Source organism: Lentinus tigrinus, assembly GCF_003813185.1.
Source record: "Lentinus tigrinus ALCF2SS1-7 unplaced genomic scaffold L226scaffold_8, whole genome shotgun sequence".
Lineage (NCBI taxonomy): Eukaryota > Fungi > Basidiomycota > Agaricomycetes > Polyporales > Polyporaceae > Lentinus > Lentinus tigrinus.
In genome coordinates, this window is record NW_027137917.1 from 1,247,096 (window position 1) to 1,265,735 (window position 18,640).

Below are 18,640 nucleotides of genomic sequence, written 5' to 3' on the forward strand. Positions count from 1 at the left end.
GGTTAAGTCGAGGAGCAGGAGCGCGAAGTGCTCTGGCGGATTTGACTCGGAGTGCTTTCAGGAGAAACAGCTTGGTACTAGGTGCGGCCGTGCTCAGGCCAGTCAGGAAAGTAGGGGGGGTTCTGCAGACACCCCAACCTATCATCCCCTCCTTATATACCTACCCTCGGTCCCTCCCGCCCCTTTCAAATGCAAGTCGCGATCGCATGAATCATCCACGCACGCCCGGCGTAATGCAGATATCACCGTCAAGCGCGATTTGCCTTTTCCAGCTCCGCCGTACTCACGTCTTACCTAATCCCATCTTGAACGCCGGGCGCTTGACCATATCGGGGCGTCGAGGGCGCACGGTCGCCGTGTTATGGCGGCGGCCGCTGACTAGGGCGGACGGCGAGCGTGGCGTCGGGTGCTGTGTATGCGATGGTCATAAGACTGGAGTCCAGGAGGTGGTGTATAAGAGATGAGATGAGGACTTGCCAGTTGCAGGCTGACTAGTGGCAGTGACGTCGGAGTCAGGCTGGCACACCGCACGGCTCATAACCTCGGCCGGGCAAGACCGCAAGTCGAATTCCTACTCTAATATGTACATACTGCGAAGGTACGAACATCCAACGAAACGCGATAAACTACCAGAACACGTAAGCAAAACGGCGAAACACGACGAGAGAACCGAATAACACAAGCGGACAAGCACAAACCCCAGGCTTGCGGCGAACGGAAGTGGAGAGACAACATGCGCAAGAGGCGAAGAAGTCGAAGTCGAGGTGGGAGGTAGGTCGGAAGTAGGAGGTCGGAGGTCGGAGGCGGGTGTGGAGGTGTGGAGGTAGGGGAACAAGAAGGAGGGTAGAGATACACGGCTGCCTGATGCGAGAAAGCGAAGTCTACGAGCTAGGAGTACACAACGACGTCAACCACCACAACACAACAACAACGACAAATCCAACAAACAAACAGCGACGACAATAACAACGAACAGTTGTGGAACTGTCCCAGGGGTTGGGGCTCGGGTGTGGTTAGGGTAGATGGGGCGGCGCGATTAGGCCGAGGGTGGGTGGAGGGCTACAAGTCCTGGCGCCACCCGCGTAACTCCGAGTCTATGCGGGGGTGGAGTCGGAAAGCGGGGAAGGGGGGAAGGGGGCAATATGGAGAAGCGCTAGAGTACATATGTACGATGTGAGGATGTGCAAAAGAGCGTAGAGTGTGCGGTGTGCGGTGTGCGAGTCCGATAGGTGCGAACGAAAGATACGGAGATACGAATCACGAAATACTACTATGGACACGGAGTTGCAGCTTGCTATGTTGATACACGGATGCAGGTTGACGACGGAGCGGAGCGGAGATCCAGAACGAATAGGAGAACGGAGGGGCGGGACGGTCGACTAGGTACACAAGAACACAAGGGGCTTAGATGGCGCGAAAGGAAGTGCTTCGAGGGTGCGCAGGGTGAGGCGGGAGGAGAGGAGGGCGCCGAGTGCGTCTTTTGCGCCTTTTGCACCAGGGTCGCGTTCACGACCACGACTTGATCTGTTGTGGCTTGTAATCGTAGTCGTACGGCTTCTGGTAGTGCATGGGTGGCATGGCCGCCAACGGCTGACCGACAAACCGTCAGCACGGACACGAACAGCTAGACTGTTGAGCAGTACTCACTGGATCCCTGGGGACCTCCCGTGGCGAGAAGGCACTTACATCCGACTGCGACCGGAGGGTCTGACCGAACTCGCAGCATGAGTGCCAGATACAAATACAAATTTTACCAGAGCAAGCTGCAGCACGCACCGTGGAGAACGCATTTCCGGCCTCGATCTCCTGCGCCTCGTTCTTGAACGTCGTCGTCTGGCCGACCATGAGGAACGTCGGCACGGTGGTGCGATCGTTCTCCGTTCCGCGACCACGGATAGATCGCCGGGTGTTCAACGCAGCATAGAACGAGTTCGCGTATACTAAGTACGGAGAAACACATGTTGGCATGGGTGTGTGCAACCTGAGGACTGGAACGCGTACCTTTGCTGAGCACGAAATAGAACGCCATGAAGATGAAGTTTGTTGGCATCAAGTCGTACTGTGAGCGCGTCAGCATGGCGACCTGACGAGCAAGCGTCTCAGGAGGGGGACTTACTAGGATGAGGGTGCTGAGACTGATAGCACTGCGTGAATCGATCAGCCTTCCCTGTCCGTGCATAGACCGACCAACAGCGAGAAGTACCTTGAGATCACGCCGGTGTTGATAGCATAGACAGTAAGTTTGTTGATGATCGAATCATCCCTGCAGGAACAAACGCTCAACACGCTGCTTTCCGACCCGGAGCAAAACCTGGCAACTCACTTTGCGAAGCCTGTCTTGAGATTCCGGAGGAACCAGCAGAGGGAAGCAGCGGTCATGACGTCCGTAGCCATGCCGAGTCCCAGTGCGATGATTCCGATAGTCTGCCCGAGCGGTTAGCGGTTAGCGGCGAATCCAGCGCCGATGGATGTATGCGTGCGTACCTTGAGTTCTCCCACCTGCGCGAGAGACTTGATGTCGATGCTACTGTATTCACGAGTCAGAGGAGCACGCATATATCGACTTAAAAAGGGACTTGCGCTCTTATGGTGAAATCTGCGTGCGACGAAACATGAGATCATCAGCAATTCATGGAAGCGGTAGGAACGGACGCACAGAAGGCAGCGCCTGCATGGAAGGCAAACGTCAGTACGCATGCTAAACAGGTTACGGGAAGCAACTGACCTAGCTGAGCCAGCGCTCCGAGCATCTGAACGGAGGCAAAAATTCAGGGGCCGCTTCGGAGAGCAAATTCGAGCGGCACTTACGATCAACATGGTGACAGGGATGTTGTGCTTGCTGACTATTTATAAACCGGTTGGATGAGCGGGTCGGGGCTAGAGGGACGTGGTGCGGGCATGGGAACTTACACCTCCACACGCGCAAGCCGAAGCATCTGCAAGGCATGAAGTGAGGATCAGCCCCAGAAGGAGGCTCAGTGTGGAACGTACACTTTGACGATAGCACCAACAGCAGCCTGGAGGCAGGTCGCGTGAGCGGAGATATCGGAGAGCAGGAAGTGATAGACTCACGCCTAGTGCGACTTGCAGCTTCGAACAGAATTGGGAATCAGACGGTGAGTTTCCCGACGGGAGGGAGACTCGGACTCACAACTAATGACCTGCACGGAGATGGTTTAGTATGGTTAACCGCGTGGAGTGCTCGCTAGACTCACCAGACGGGGGCGTCGAGGAGGGCAGTGAGCATTCCCCAATTACTTGAAGAGAGGACTTGACTGAGTGGAAGCGGGAATATAAGGGAGAGGTGAGACGTACGTGACGACATAGAAGTAGACTGCATGTCCAATAAATGCTTGGTCAACAAGCTCCAGTACCCTGCACAGGAGTAAGCGAGAGCAATTGAAGAGCGCGCGGTGGGTGGACAGACCATATTGCCGCAACCTAGGTGCAGCCATGATCAGTAAGTACTGGGCGCGCGCGCGCGGCAAGGGGAGGGGACATACCAAGCACTTGTACCACCACACATCCAAGGGGTACCGCCTGAAGTAGGTGTATGCCTGCATGCTGAGAACACCGAAGGCGCTGTCAAGGAAGGGGCGTCAGGACGAGGGATGGCAAGGGCGGGACGCGACGGACACGCAGGAAGCCCCGAAGCCTACGAAGATGGCGCCAAAGGTGGCATTGAGGTCGATGATGCTGGCGAAGGAGTTGGCCATGTCGCCGACGTCGGAGTTGGCGAGGGCGGGGGCGAGCGGGAAGGAGGGCGAGTGCGGGCGGAGGGGGTACTTGAAGGAAACGAAAGGGGGAAAGAGGGGGCGGGGAGCAGAGACGAGGAGGGACTGGCAGGGATTCCCATAAGCAGCCCGGCTGTCTTCTTTTCGAAGCTGTTGAGGAGGCCATGATCCAACTCGCTGGATGAGGCGTCTCGCCCTGATCCTTCTCAATTTCCCGCTCCGGCTGCGACCACTCCCCAATCCGGAAACAGGGCTCCCCGCGCGTGATCGGTTGCTGCCACTACTCTGCTTGCTCTGTCCACCCGCCCCGTACTTACTGCTGTGCTTTGATGCGTCATTTACTTACTATACTTACTGTACTCGTCTCCAGCCAGCGACCGCCGTTCGTGGCCTCGCGACGTATATAGCTACCTTGATCCTTCGGCTGTCGTGAACCTGGTCCTGGTGGGAGTCTTCTGCGCGGCCGCAATCGCCTTCTCGCTCTCGTGCCCCGGCCGATATGCCCAGACGGCCAAGCTCAATTGCCTCTCGGCGTCCTGTCCACTCCTGCCAGTGGCCACCATCAACCAAGGTACTCCCGGTGTTTCCTTCATGCATCTCCGCCCTGCTCCCCAGTCAATCCTTGACGTCCTCTCCGGGCGCGGTAAGACTGACATACCCCCCCTCGCTCTAACCCCACCGTCTGCCCCGGGTGCAAACTGTGCTCCACCCGCAGCGCCCTAGCAGCACGGGTACCTACAAGTCTCGGTCCCCTCACTCGGTTTCGCGTACAGACAGGTGAGACCTGGTGTGCGACTCTTATCTCCGTCGGCAAACGCTAGAAGGCCCCCCATGTGAACCCTCCCATCTTCGACCGCAACATCCAGCGATCGCGAGCTTGGTTCCTTGGCGGGGAGACCTTGAGAACACACGCAAGAACGTCAGAACAGACTTTCTCTCGGGCGCCGGCGCTGTCCATGCCGTCAGGACTCAGTGCGCCCCGGGCCCTCAGATTCCCCGGCAAGTTCGCAGTCTTCGTTATGTCGTGTTCTCTGTTCCAACTTCCCGGCAGCGGTCAACGCGTTACGCCCTTGTATCTCCCCCGGGGCCGCCACGTATTCATTGAACCTTCCTCTCTTCTCTCTCATGTCCGCATCGAGCAGAGCCCTTCAAGAAATTTGCGCCGGCGTTCGCGAATGGTTTGAGGGTTCCAACTTCTATCGTCGAATCTTGCACTAATAGCAGCCCGTGACCCCGTCCTTCCCGCGGCAGGCCGCATCGGCTCGGGGGGGACGTTGATATGGCGACTTCCGCACAAGACGGTCTTTACAGAGCGGAGAGCCTGGGTCACCTGCAGGGTGCCCTAGGGTGCCTGGCACTGTGGCAGACGGATTTGGTGCCGCCCGCGTGGCAAGCGGCCAAGGGGCCTGGGGACCCGACAAACCAAACTTTCTCACAGAAAGAGGGACCTGACTGACATCATCTAACGTGGAAGCCAGGCATCAACTCAACAATATTGATGTCTCAGCATCACCGCTCATAAATGCAGGACAAACCGTTCTTCCGTACCGGGTATGAACGTTCGACGCATCGCGAACATATCCTTGCATACTGAGACAGCATATAGTAAACTTTTCTCGACGTTGTACCGGAATCGCAGTGCGCCGCACAGCTGTACAGGTACAGGTACTCATACTCGCCGGCACCGGTCTCTGCCAGGACCAACTGACACGGAGAGGCTGCGTAAGAACTTTAAGCTCCACAACGCCTACACGCGGTTCTCGACAGCCATCGGCGATCGCCACGACCAAGGACCAAGGACCCTCGGTCCTCGGTTCTCCGAGCCCTCGGAGTCCAGCCCACTGGGCGATCACGATAAACGTATTTGCAGCCCGTTGGGGATCTTGAGCTTGATCCAATTTGCGACAGCAACACCCCAACGTAAAAAATAAACACGTCTAGATCTAGCGTCGAGTCTATCCTCGGCTGCCATGTGCCATGTGCCATGTGCTACTACAACAACTGTTACTCTTTCTATCCGATCCTCTTCGAAGTTCGCACCTGCCACTCCAGCCTCAGGTCTCCCACCGCCTCAGGTTACAGCCTGCAGGGATCTGCAGTGCGGCGTACGACGGGCTGCGAGCTGCGAGTCGGAACAATCTTCCCAGAACCAACACCAGCACCAGCAGCAGGGCACAGGGATCGGAGCGAGTCAGCGTGTGAGCGACGGGATAAGCTCAAGCTCCAAGCTACCTGCGCCCCTGCGCCCGTGCCCATCTGCGACTCTGCGGCGTGCGCCCATTGCCAACTTCCAAGGGCGCGTCGCAGCGCAGCGCAGTTTTGTCTTGTTTTGTGTTTTTAATTCTTCCATCTGTGCATTCGACGGCCCATCAGCGTCCGACCGCCACAGCATCACCACGGAGGGAGCAGAGATCAAAGTTAACGGCAGCAAAAAGGCAAAGGCGAAGCGAAGAAGAGAGAAAAAATAGAGAGGAGGGGCAGACAAGACTCACATCTTGACCGTGCGGTCCCGCCCGCCGCTGACGAGCTTGTCCGCGACAAAGTCGACGCAGTACACCTCGTCCGTGTGCCCGGGGAGGTCTGTCTTGAGCTTGTACGTTTTGAGGTCCCAGATCTGGCAACAATGGCATAGCGTCGTCAGCAATCAGCTGCCGCAAGTCCAAGTGGGCAATTATGCTTGCATGCATGCGCGTGGGCGGGAAATAGAGTTGACACCTGCCACCGAGCCATGCATGGACAGAGCGCAATCGGCCAGCCACAATGTCAAGTCGGCAGAGCTACGCACTGGAACCACCGGGTGCGTTGGCTGCAAGCTCCGACCGCCACTAGCACTGTCACTGGCACTGGCACTAGACTCTCGTAGCCTCGCGACGAGTGGCACTGGCTCGCCACCCAGCCTACGCACTCAGCAAAGCCAAACCAGACACAACGCCCCTCAGGAGATCGACCGACCACAGCACTCACCTTCAGCGTGCTATCCTTGCTCGCGCTGACGAGCAGCCGCGAGTCCGCACTCCACGCAAGCCGGTACACCGCCGCGATGTGCCCGCGGAGCGTCGCGACGAACTTGCCCGTGCGCCCGTCCCACACGCGCACCGAGTTGTCCCACGCCGCGCTCGCGGCCCAGCGCCCGTCCGGGCTGAACGCGACGTGCGAGACCTGGCGCTGGTGGCCCGTGAGGCGCGCGAGGGGCTTCAGCTTCCCCCCGCGCTCGGCGGCGGCGGCGGAGGCGTCGGAGGATGCCGTCCGGGAGGGGAAGAGCGACCAGAGGAAGAGCGTGTGGTCGTCCGAGCCCGAGATCAGGAGCTCCCCGGCTGTGGACGCGAGCGCGTTGTACCGCGCGAGAGCCAGCGACTGGGCTGTGGACGGGGAAGGATTGTCAGTCGGGAAGTTGGATGTCGGGAGTGAAAGAGATCCCGGTTTGGTGCGGGGAGGTCGCAGTCACGCCACGAAGACAGAACGTCGCGCGGGAGAAGAACGAGAACCCAGCACCGACATCGCGGACGGTCTCACACGAGGGAGAGGGACACGCACCTTCGCTATCTGAGCTTGTCTTCTTGCCTAGGTGGTCAAATGGGCCCGTGCGCAGCACAAAGTCGGTGTTGAGAGTCAGTGTGGTGACCCAGTGCGCATGGTCCTTCAGGATATGCAGACATTTTCCCTGGAAGACCCTGATGAGCACGCTGGAAAACACGGAAATGAGCCTCGCGCGCCCATACTCACCCCGTTCGCGTCCCACACTCGTACGGTTCGGTCGCTGGACGCGGTATACAGGACGCCCTTGCCGTTAAGTCCGCCGCCGCCCCACCTCACCACGTTCACACTTGCAGTGTGGCCGCCGAGCGTGTACTCACACCGTCGTACGAGAGTAGACCATACGCGGACTGTCCCATCCTTGGATGATGACGCCAGACGAGGCGCCGTGGGATTTCTGGGGGACGTTAGCTACGACCACCTCGGAGCACTGCCGAGAACAGGACGCACATATGTATAGGCTCCCATGAAAGCGAGGTCACCCACTTCGAGTGGCCTTTCAGCGCGTCTCCGATCGGCTTTCCTGTCTTCGGGTCCCATAAGCGTACGTGCCCGTCATGCCCGCCCGTAGCAAGCTTCCTTTCCATTGCTTCCCACTCGACGCACAGCACCCAGCCTTTGTGGCCGGAAAGAACATGCGAGGGGGTCTCGGTGAACAGATCCCACAGTCGCGCGTTGCAGTCTCCGGATCCTGTTGCGAGCAGATTACCAGTCGGTGAGAACGAAGCGCACAGTATTGGCGAGGTGTGTCCTGACCAATCGGGGAGAGGGTAAGTCACCGCAGTGGATAGATGCCAGGCGTGCGTACCGGATAGTGTTGATGAGCATCTTGTTGCTGGTCGAACTTTGAAGACTGCTTGGGGCGAGCAGTGGATCACGAAGACGTCTTCGGGTGTGAATGCTTGAGACGGATGTGATAAGACATCCTCTTCGATAGACTTCGCAATGGCTATTCGTGTCGGTGCACCCGGAGTTTGTGCGTCTGCAGGCAGTGATATATGGAACGAGAACGGGACAGGGTCTTCGTCCTGGATGATCAAGTTCAGCAAAACTTTTGTCCGGATGCATAGGCGGTAAGTTCTCATGTCCTATCACCATGAGCCGAATGAGACGAAGCATATTTTCAACGTCGTGCACAGGTCATTCTGCAGCCGTGACGCCGCCAGTTGGTGGCTCTATGTACGACATGGACATGGTTCTAGCGAACGTGCTCGTCTCATCCTGCGGTTCCAAGACATGGGTCCCTCCGCACAAGTGAAGTAAACATAATTCACGAACCTTCGTATTCAGCTTGTTCACAATCGCCTCCAACCCTTCCCTCGAGACATTCGCCGGAAGGTTGACGGCAGGTGCAAGCGGCTCTCCGTCATCCTCGCTCACAAACTGTACCACGATGTGCGGTGCTGGCTTAGGCGGCTCCTTCTCCGGCTCAGGCACGCCGTGGTAGACCTTCTGTCGTTTTGGTGGGGGTAGCAGCGTCGCCATAGTCAGCAAGCGGAGAGTGTGCAGGACGAGAGACCAGAAAAGGTGAGGCGCCCATAACGATCGTGCAGACCTGAAAAATGCGATTAGATAATCTTGCTGCCTCGTGGGTACTCGACGCCTGCGTTAGGGAATTCTCGCTTGTCTGCACATCTTGTCTTCGTATGCGCTTTCAAGATGATTCATCACAAACCGATAATACGTCATAGCCAAAGAACATATATAAGCCTGAAGAAGCGGTGGTTGGAGGGGCACAAACCTCCTCTAGAACACACAACCAGCAAACAGCCTCGCGATTGATCACCCCACGTCTCCGACGATATCTCTCCGAAGAACAGATCATTCACTTCACACATCACACCCTCATCCAGTCATGAAGTTTGCTCCTCGCCACAGCACCGAGCGCGGACATGCTGACCACGGTTGGCTCAAGACCTTCCACACCTTCAGTTTTGCTGGGTGAGCGACATTGACGCTACGTGCCAATATGCAAACTGAGCAAGGGAGCGGTCCAGCTATCAAGATCCCCATCATATGCAGTACGGCTGTCTTCGGGTTATCAACGAAGATCGGGTCGAACCCACGAGAGGGTTTGGTACACATGCGCACCGCGAGTTCGAGATCTTCTCGTACATCGTGAGCGGCGAGCTCGAGCAGTACGTCCCTTGGCTCAAGTAATCCCATGCGTAACAACTGACGAGCTCACGAACTCATCACGCTGCAGCCGCGACTCGATGGGCAACGTTGAGGTCATGAAGCGCGGCGACCTCCAGATGACCTCCGCGGGGAAAGGCATCCGCCACAGCGAGCACACGCACGGCCCCAAGCCCGTGCACTTCCTCCAGATCTGGAGCATGCCCTCGACGCGCGGGCTCAGCCCTCAATACTTCACGCGCCACTTTTCCGACGAGGAGAAGAAGGACGGGTGGGCGCACGTCGTCGCGCCCGTGGACGTTGAAGGTGTCGTGGAGAAGCGCGAGGCGCCTGGACCCGCCCCGGTGCACTCGCCTATCGACTTGTATGCGACGCTGCTGTCGCAGGGGACAAAGGTTTCGCATAATTTTGCGCGGCAGAAGGGATATGCGCATGTTGTGCAGACGTCGGGGTATAACACGAAGGAGGCGAGTGGGGCGCAGGTGCGCGTTTCGGGTGCAGAGGGCGGCGCGTTGGATTTGAAGGAGGGGGATGGGGTGTATATTATGGCTGCGCCGGGGGAGGAGGTGGTTGTTGAGAACGTTGGGGACCGTGTCGCGGAGGTGTTGCTCTTCGATATGGAGTAGGACTTGTGTCTGCACTGTACCTCTGAATCTCTGGCTGTATCCATAGCTCGATTGATTGCTTACTTGATCTTGCATATTCACTAGACTTCCAATCATCCGGAAGTGGTTAGAACCACATTGTACTTAGTACTTGGTGCTACCGTTACTCACGCTTTCTGGCAGTGCGTTCTACACGTGATCGCGTGGTTTCGAGCGCGTCTCGACGCGCGTCTCCCGCGTTTCTTGTGCTCCATCCACTCGCATCGCGCAACCGCGCATGCTCAACCGCCGACGGGAACGAAACTCAAATGGAAAGCGAGTGCAGGATACCAAACGTGCTCCTGATAATACTGCATCTACATCTCTTGAACTATCCGCTTCAAGATGCGACGGGGTACGATGAACGCCTGTTCGACTCGAGTCGGGGCATGCGTGAGCGAACCAAAGCCATGGAGGACATCACCTACTTCCTCGTTTGGAAAATAGAAGGCTCAAAAGAGCGTGCGAAGAGCGTGAGTCGTCCCGCCGCGCTCCGAACCTGAGGGGAACCTGCGTTTATTGACTCCGGACGACCTCTAGATCTTATCCACATACCCATGCCTCCAGCTATCAGACACGACAGCGTTCCGGATCGCGCTGTCCAAGTACCTCGAGGCACTGAGGAACGCCATCGTGTACACCACCCGCGCAGGGGATGCCAAGGGCAAGCAGCCTGCACAAGACGAGGCTCCGGCGTGGTGGTGGAAGGACGTGGTCGTGCGCAAATCCATCCTGGACGAATGTTCAGGCGACCGGTGCGCTATCCCGCCGCTATCCTTTCATCTTGTCTTCACCTCCCAGGCTGATCGTTCGTTTTCTCCCGGCACTGGCAGGTTCGAGCGCCTGATCCTGGCGTTGTCTAGTCATGCCGTCCTCAAGAACACCGCAAGGGCGACGGCCTCGTTGCGCCTCTCAGGCTCCTCTGTGAAAGACCGCGAAGTGCGTACGGAATGACCGTCGATCGCTTCATCTCCGTCTACTTCTACTGATTGCTTGGCATGACATCCACACTTATAGAACGACCTTGACATGCTATCGAGGGTGTACGCGACGCGGCTTGCAGCTGCACAGAATGCGAGGCTGGAATGGGAGCGGGCTGCAGCTATCCTTGTACAGAGACAACTGGACCTAGAACTAATCCGGGTGAGGCACGCGTGACCTTGTTGCTGCTGCTTCGTACTGAGACATATGCGCGGTAGGCACGAATCACAGATCCCAAACTGGCCGGGAGCTCCAAGTACGACTCCCTAGAGACGGTCCGGCTTCTGGCCCTCCGGGATTCTCGGAAGCAGGATCTCCTACATGGACGCTGGAAGAACGAGGATGGGGGTGCTGCAATGCGGCTCATTACCGAGCTTGCGGGACTGCTCGATGAATCTGCCGCGGCGGCGACGACTGCTTTGACCGGCGGCCGAGACAACATTGGGGCTAACGCTCCCCCGGTCCAAGAGCCACAGGTGTGTGTCTCGCCGATCATCCAGCACGCTGATCACTTGACGATTTACCTCCTGTTACCCAGGCTGTATCCGAAGCAGCTCCCCCGTTACCCATAGCAGCAGCACACCATCCTGCCCATCTCCATGCCCTCCGATTGACGCTCTTCCCCAAGTCCAATCCCTCACAGGCAGCCGGTGATGAGCAACCCGATGGCGCGTTAGCGTCGACCCCGGTTCCACATGCCGTCACCGAGCGACTCGCAGTCATACACAAGGTCAGCGCATCCCTCCAGACAGCCCTGGCGAATGCGCAGAGCATACACGCGCAACTACAACACCGACTGGAGAAGGCCAGATCTAAGGCGGCGTCTCAGCAACCGTTGCACAAGGCGAAGAGTTCCGTTAGCGGTCAGCTGAAGCTTGACGCAACTCTTTGGAGTCCCAGGCACGGGAAGGGGGTCGACTTCAAGGTGAGACAGACGTCCCTGTTGCACTGCGTAGCTCTCCCTCCTGCATGATTTCTCCGGAGCCACTCTGCTGACACGCCTGCTCTCCCCACCCAAGAAGCCCGCTGACGAGTCAGCTCTGGCACGGTTCGGACTTGCAGACCACTCCTCGGACAACGTCATCGAAGACCGCATCGCGCACATCCGCACCGCCCTTCTCCCTCCCTTCACCGCCGATCCTCTCCCAGCATCATCAGACTCAGACTCAGAGCCCGAAGCCCCTGCGCCCCAGACAGCATCGCGGCTGCGTCCTCCCTCTTCTCGCACGCAGCTCACTAACAGCCGCGGTGTCCCGTCCGTGAAGGGCTCGGTGCCTCCGGTGAAGCCGCGTGCGGCTTCTGCTACGAAGCAGGTACGCGTTGCGGACGCACCAAAGGCCACCCGGGTGCCCTCTGCCTCTGGGCTGGGGCGAGGAGGTGCCTCCAAGACAGCCGCGGCTGCTCGCAGGCTTTCACGCCGTGCATCTGCAGCCAGGACCAGACGATCCACAATGTTTGGACGGGGTTCAGATGCAGCAATACTTCGTGTGAGCCATCCTCGTCCGCTACACTTCACAGGAGAGCCTCTTGCTCAGAAAGTCACACATCACAGATTGTAGAAGCCGTGCAGGATCGCTCCGACTCAGAGGCCGAGGAAGAAGCCAGCGACGGAGATCCCGCACATACACACGGGCCACGCACACCTCTTCCACGTACGCCAGCCCGAAGCCAGATGCAAGGCACACGCGGTACCCTGCTATCCAGCATGAAGAAGAGCGGGGGGCCGCGACAAAGCTTCGACATCGAGAAGTACGAACGAGTCAAGATGCCTCGACTCCCCAGTCTACGCCTGCAGAGCGCGCCGGAGCTTGATGAAGAGGAGAATGAACGGAGATTCAACGCCGGACATACAGACGACGTCAGAGAAGATGCAGCTCCCGTTGACGATGATGCTGAAGACGAGGAGGTATACGAAGGCAACAGCATGACTCTTGCTGATATCCTGCTGCAAGCCGGGCATCAGCGGAATGCATCCATGCAGTTGTTGGAGTTTGAGGAAGACGAACTAGGAGACATGTCTGACTGGGAATAAACTGCGCACATCGTCGCACATGTACCTGAGGCCTGACCGTTCAAAAGTGTTCTGCTGGGGTTTCGAAGCGCACTTGCGATGGATAATCCAGAAGATGCATGCATAAGCGGGCATGGCATAGCTCATGTATTTTGTGTGGCGGGTGGCAGCTTGTGCCAGGACTTGTGTAGCAGTATACAGGGGACAAGACATATACGGAGGGTGCAATGCGATGCGAGACGAAAAGAAGCCACCGGCTCGTGCGGTACAGTGGGTCGTGCGGGTCGTGCCTAAATAGACATTTATGCCTCCGTGGTCTTCTTGGTCCGCTTGACTGCGCGCGTGTTCTCCCTGGAAGTATAGATGTCAGAGATGGGAAGCTCAAACATATTTGTGAGGTAACGCACCTGAAGCCGTTCTTGAACCGCCTCGAAACGGTCTTCAGGTAGCGCATGCGACCAGTACCAGTCGTCTTTCTGCGCTTAGCCTTCTGGCCCCACTCGTAAGACCGGAGCTTAGCACTGGGGTAGCCGCACTGCGCGCACTCTACGCATGCGTTATAAGTATATGTGCACCATGAGCGAGGATCGGCGCAACGGGGAGGGGTATTTTTGATGTTCAGGGAAGGTTATTTGCAAGAACAGGACGTACCCTTGTGCTGCTTGTGGAATGCACGGTTGCCACATCGCCTGCAGAGGGTGTGGGACTTGGTGTGCCGCTTACTGTGATTTTTTGGAACGTTATGAGGATCGCAAATGAGGATAAAGTTGCAACGATACGCACCCGAACGAGGTGGTACCTATGTACCGTTACCCAAGAATACGCAGATCAGCCCCATCTCGTCCCGAAGTCTCCAAGTCACAGCGAACGAACCTTTGGTCTAGAGATGGAGCGTAAACGTTAGCACGGGAGGTCTCAGGATGTCGGGATAATCGACTGCACGCCAGAAGGACATCCCAGGCTAGACGACCGTCATCCGGACGAGAAACATGCCATCCACCCCTCCCAGTCCACCAATCCGTCCCGTTTGTTTAACCCACAGCATCCCAACAGCTTGGACGTCCTTCTGGCATGCAGAACACGGGCATAGACTCACCATGGTGTCTTGAACTTGAGGGGGCCGGGTCGGATGTCTTGCGCAAACTGTCCACTATCGCCCAAAGCCACCGCGTCTCCTCCACGTGGCACAGACGCCCAAGAGGAGTCGCACCGGCGCCTACCAACACTCTGGTCATTTCTCGCTCGGAGTCATCGCTGGCATTTTCAATTCGAGCTTAGCAACTGAACCTCTCAGGTCGTGAAGAAATGCCTTCGGCTGAATTCAAAGTCCTTCCAGTGCCTTTATGATACAATTTGTCTTTCCTATCGTGTCCAAATCCGCGCCGGTCCAACTAACCATCCCACAATCATGTCGGGGACATACTCCTACACCGACGACGACGCAGCGGTTTGAAACCCAGAAGCCTGGACTATCCTGTCTTCCCCGTCCGGGCACGAGCCAGCGTGCCATTCCTCGTCGTCATCATCGCCCAGCGCCGAAACATCCGGATGGATGAAAACACCGAGGGACGAGATAAAGCTTGGCATGGAATCGTAACGATCCCTGGAGGAATGTAGCTGATCGTCGGGGCCGACTCTGACGATCGTCCGGTTTGCTTCCTGGAGCTCTAGGAGGAAGCGCGACATGAGGACCGCGGTGATGCTGTCGAGAAAAGCATGTGTAGGTGAGTTGTCGGTACGACGCGCTGCGGTTTGCGGGTGAGAGACGTACACAGCGGTGAATGCCACGACATCGCTTGCGCCGAAGTTGCCGTCAATTCCCAACTGCGCACACAATCATGAGCGTATGTAAGTATGCTGATGACCGCGAAAAGACTTACCGAAGTCACCGAAAAGACGAGATGGAGAATATTCAGGATAGTCATGAATCTGAACGCGAATGTCACCAATCTGGCAGAGATGTAGATAGGCAACCACGTTGCCGCCGAACGTACACGAAATATTGAGTCCCTGTGTCCGAAGAAAACAGGCAGTGAGCCGCGTCATTCTGACCATAAGTAATCGGAGAGCATTGCTGTGGACGCACGTACCATTGCGGAAGAGAACCTCTGAAAGTGACAGTGGCTTGGACCGGTGGATCTCTTTCAAGGCGTCCCACTGGCTACCGGAGCGGAGAGGGTTTTTCCAGGTTATGTAGATAATTAGAACATCGGACGTGATGAGCAGCACTCGAGAGATGATCACGACTGCGCGAATCCTTGGATGAGCATGGGCTATCATATACGACCACTGGGGGACATACGTCTTGCGCGATGTCAGTATCATTGAGGCTAAGCGATGCGGCAGAAAGGGTGGGCTAACCTCAACTGAATCTCCTCAGTCGTGCTATCTTTCTGGAGGCATCCAAATGGCGGGACATATATGCCAGAGAGGTGAAATGCGTACGGGACCTGTGTAGCATGTTATTTTGCCACGATTTATGTGACTGAAACAACAGAAGTTGACGCACCGTATTAATAGCTGTCGGCGCTGAAGCCAGGACAAGGATGAGTAGTCCGAGGAGCCTGCTCCTGCTTAACACATATGCACGGAGCGCAGAGAAAGCTTGTTATGAGCGTCAGCGGCTGATTCAATGCATGAAAGCGTTGTTCGGACGTACCTGCCCAGGGGACCGACTGTAGTACGGAGAACGCGTTTGTTGCCAGCATGAACGCAGAACAGCTGCGGACATCTATGTAAATACCACCATTCTCTGAGCCCTGTACCGTCATACACCAACCTCTAAAATCCACTTAGACGGAGGGGTTACCAAATGATAACCGATCGCTCACCTCGTCAGAAGAGAACGACGCGAACTCGGCCATCGCAAAAATATAAACGGTCAAGGAAATCGCCTTGTTCGAGATAAACAGGAGCGACGCTCCGGTCCACTCAGCAGTCCAGAAGCATGCCAGTTCTCTGTCGAGTAGAATGAAGGTGTCATATATGAAAAGCACTATAGGAACAAGATTGTGAGATTTCGAGTGACTCGCGAGGGAGGAGACCACGCACCCGCGGCTGCCACGCCGCAGTAAGTGGCGGTATAACTGTGCAACGGTGTCAGCCAGAATATCTGTGATTCATACTAGCCTAGAGATGCGGGACGTACAGGCTGTCGAATAAGGCTATAACCTCAGATGAACCTGCATCTGCGCCGTTGGACATGGCGGAGTCGAAGACGATGTAGAGTCCTGGGACTGGAGCAAGAATCCGAGGCCGTTGGTGGCGGGATTGGGCCTTATACACGAGCACCAGGATAAGCTCGAGATCTCGGGGACTGACTCGGACTCTTCTGTGGTTCCACTGCACCGCCTGCCAGTGGTCATGTATCAGCTTCGACGGAGTGATATTGCGCATGATCGTTGCGGTCCGAGGGCTCCTTATGAGAAGTGGTAGAGCAAATAATCTGACAGGAAGTTCATCATTAAGCCATAACGAAGCAATCAAGGTCGCATACCGTACTGAAATACCAGCTTTGTGACTCGGAGTGCTCATGGGCGATAAAGTGTGGTCCAAGGATAGTACTTGCATGGACGAGCAACACTTGCGTTGGCATATGAAATAGCACAAGTCTTTCTTCGATCGTGACATGCGTAGTCTGATGAAAAGAAGAGAATATAGACTGCGATTGACGTGGTCACCTGGTGACACCAAAACCTAAGTATCACAACTGCATGCCTATAAGCGTAACTCATATTTGGAACATGGACAGCTTCAGACATGGTGCGGTGCATTCTTGACATCACAGGACCACAGACCGACTAGCGTTGTGTCCGAACCTGAAGCAACTTGACCACAGTAAGCTCGGAAGTCCGATCTAAGACCTCTGCGGTCCTGTCAAACCAAATCAAAATGAAGCCGCAGAAACTAAAAGAAACAGCTTCGATGTATACGCGAGCCGCGACCGCACCTTCACGTTCCCATGATGAACTGGCAGTGACTCTGAAGCCTGGCGAATTCACCGCGATTGCACGGTACATCCTTAGCAACCGTGTGCTCCCTCCGAGTCGGAAGTAATACCAAGAAGGAACCCCATCCCAGCTGGCAACGAAATCGAAGAGAAGCTGGATTGCGCACCCGCTGCGGAGACCAGTATACGTAGCTTGTCGTCGTCAACAGTCAACGCGCGTTGCAAGGTGCGTACGGTAGAGGTGCATGACGCGTCTGTGGCTGAGAACCCCCAAGCGCTCGCCCACCGAGCTCCGATCGAGTTCAACGCGGTGTATCAAAGTATGACACACCCACTACAAACCACCAACACAGCGGAGACGTCACGAACAAGCTAAAGGGACCCCCAAAGATGCCGGGCACTTCCAAAGCGAGGTACATAGTCACTAGTCAGGACCAAGGTCGACGCTGGCCGGTAATAATAATATATCTTCGCACCCACGCCCTGCGGCCCACCACCGTCCGCTCGTCACGGTCTTATTACTGTTAGACAGTCCACCAAAGACGGGACACGCCCCCCGAAGTTGGATCCCATACGTGTACGTTCTTAGTCTCCAGCGCCCAGCCTGACAGCTACAGCGGGATCCATACATATATGCACCTCGGAGGATAGCAGGCACCGACATCCCCAACGCGTAATTCTCAAGCTAACGCAGGATCATTCAATCTCGAGAAAATACTGTAACCCCGATGTCTCAGATCGCACACACACAGAGGAACTAGCTAGTAATGAAGCATGACCAGGCCGGAAGCACCGGAACCGGGGAATATGCGCGTATACGGGTACTGTACTGCGCGCATACGGAAGGAGGGACGGGGAGACGATCACTTTGAACGGGTACTTGGGCAGTGGCACTGGAGCCTTGGCAATCAAATCAGGCTGGTCACAAGGGTGGGGAGGGGGACGCGGGGGCGCGGGGAGGGAGCATAATCCGATCCAGAACTTGAGAACTTGAGAGAACCATGTGCTAGTGTAGGCCGGGTGGAGTACACAGGGAACAGGTAGCAGGTAGCAGGCAGCAGTGAGTTTGTCCGTGAGTGCGACGCTGCGGCGAGAGAGACAGATATAGAGAGGACGAACGAACGAGAGACGAGACGAGACGAGGGACGGGGGAAGTACACTAGAAGGCACAAACAAGTGACTGTGACTGTCCATATGGCACCGAGGCACCTACATATCCAGAAACCGAGACCGTACGAGTATCGACCACGAACAGATACAGATACTGATACCTATTACCGAGACCGCGAGCAAGGTGATTGGGGAGGAGGGAGGCGCGATGCAATAAATGACGTCGTCGCGCCCGCTAAGTAGACTCTAGCACGGTCGCTAGCAATAACGCAGGCATGATGCATCAGATGGCCCGAGAGGCACACACCGATGACAAGCAAAAGAAGAGAGAACTTTGGGGAAGGGGGACCAGGGGGAGGCGGAGATCGGGCCCTCGGACTCGGGACGCGAGATGAGAGAGCCTGCCTGACCCGCGCGTCATCGTAAATTTGTATATATCCCCCGCTCACGACAAGCAGGCACCCCTTCTCCCCTCCGCACCTCTGCGCCCCAGGCCTCCTCTGCATGCGGGCTCTCCTTACCTGCACCTTCATCTTCAACT

The 18,640-nt window shown here is 56.6% G+C and overlaps 7 protein-coding genes across 7 annotated transcripts; 3 read left to right on the top strand and 4 right to left on the bottom strand.

Moving 5' to 3' along the window:
* Positions 1 to 1,120: 1,120 nt before the first annotated feature.
* L226DRAFT_383286 (uncharacterized protein) lies at positions 1,121 to 3,815 on the bottom strand. Its single transcript, XM_067674405.1, has 21 exons — positions 3,637 to 3,815; positions 3,504 to 3,582; positions 3,428 to 3,441; positions 3,316 to 3,375; positions 3,216 to 3,257; positions 3,152 to 3,161; positions 3,073 to 3,090; positions 2,992 to 3,017; positions 2,911 to 2,936; positions 2,809 to 2,843; positions 2,726 to 2,750; positions 2,657 to 2,668; positions 2,581 to 2,596; positions 2,485 to 2,527; positions 2,324 to 2,424; positions 2,204 to 2,263; positions 2,117 to 2,144; positions 2,002 to 2,059; positions 1,777 to 1,940; positions 1,648 to 1,707; positions 1,121 to 1,590 (listed from the first exon to the last, which is right to left on the bottom strand). Exons 1-21 carry the CDS (start codon positions 3,714 to 3,716, stop codon positions 1,507 to 1,509), a joined length of 1,041 nt encoding a protein of 346 aa, XP_067537256.1. The 5' UTR covers positions 3,717 to 3,815; the 3' UTR covers positions 1,121 to 1,506.
* A 1,850-nt stretch (positions 3,816 to 5,665) lies between these two features.
* L226DRAFT_612000 (WD-repeat protein) lies at positions 5,666 to 8,798 on the bottom strand. The gene is made up of 8 exons (XM_067686339.1): positions 8,547 to 8,798; positions 8,077 to 8,296; positions 7,719 to 8,019; positions 7,458 to 7,665; positions 7,269 to 7,395; positions 6,699 to 7,093; positions 6,227 to 6,348; positions 5,666 to 6,084 (listed from the first exon to the last, which is right to left on the bottom strand). Exons 1-8 carry the CDS (start codon positions 8,751 to 8,753, stop codon positions 6,072 to 6,074), a joined length of 1,593 nt encoding a protein of 530 aa, XP_067537257.1. The 5' UTR covers positions 8,754 to 8,798; the 3' UTR covers positions 5,666 to 6,071.
* Positions 8,799 to 8,997: 199 nt separating this feature from the next.
* Positions 8,998 to 10,208, top strand: L226DRAFT_612001 (RmlC-like cupin; the record flags this gene model as incomplete). Its single annotated transcript, XM_067686340.1, has 4 exons — positions 8,998 to 9,209; positions 9,266 to 9,406; positions 9,475 to 10,026; positions 10,193 to 10,208. The coding sequence occupies exons 1-4, from the start codon at positions 9,124 to 9,126 to the stop codon at positions 10,206 to 10,208; spliced, it is 795 nt and encodes a 264-aa protein (XP_067537258.1). The 5' UTR covers positions 8,998 to 9,123.
* A 58-nt stretch (positions 10,209 to 10,266) lies between these two features.
* Positions 10,267 to 11,296, top strand: L226DRAFT_383421 (uncharacterized protein). The gene is made up of 4 exons (XM_067674406.1): positions 10,267 to 10,521; positions 10,589 to 10,803; positions 10,882 to 10,987; positions 11,066 to 11,296. The coding sequence occupies exons 1-4, from the start codon at positions 10,318 to 10,320 to the stop codon at positions 11,204 to 11,206; spliced, it is 666 nt and encodes a 221-aa protein (XP_067537259.1). The 5' UTR covers positions 10,267 to 10,317; the 3' UTR covers positions 11,207 to 11,296.
* L226DRAFT_383437 (uncharacterized protein) lies at positions 11,297 to 13,164 on the top strand. The gene is made up of 4 exons (XM_067674407.1): positions 11,297 to 11,505; positions 11,568 to 11,954; positions 12,052 to 12,516; positions 12,582 to 13,164. Exons 1-4 carry the CDS (start codon positions 11,386 to 11,388, stop codon positions 13,059 to 13,061), a joined length of 1,452 nt encoding a protein of 483 aa, XP_067537260.1. The 5' UTR covers positions 11,297 to 11,385; the 3' UTR covers positions 13,062 to 13,164.
* On the bottom strand, positions 13,141 to 14,166 carry L226DRAFT_533742 (60S ribosomal protein eL37; the record flags this gene model as incomplete). Its single annotated transcript, XM_067680532.1, has 4 exons — positions 13,141 to 13,391; positions 13,448 to 13,586; positions 13,692 to 13,761; positions 13,914 to 14,166. Coding segments are annotated over 3 exons (258 nt in total), but the record flags the coding sequence as incomplete, so codon positions are not given.
* A 3,387-nt stretch (positions 14,167 to 17,553) lies between these two features.
* Positions 17,554 to 18,487, bottom strand: L226DRAFT_383469 (uncharacterized protein). Its single transcript, XM_067674408.1, has one exon. It carries the CDS (start codon positions 18,181 to 18,183, stop codon positions 17,686 to 17,688), a length of 498 nt encoding a protein of 165 aa, XP_067537262.1. The 5' UTR covers positions 18,184 to 18,487; the 3' UTR covers positions 17,554 to 17,685.
* Positions 18,488 to 18,640: the final 153 nt, after the last annotated feature.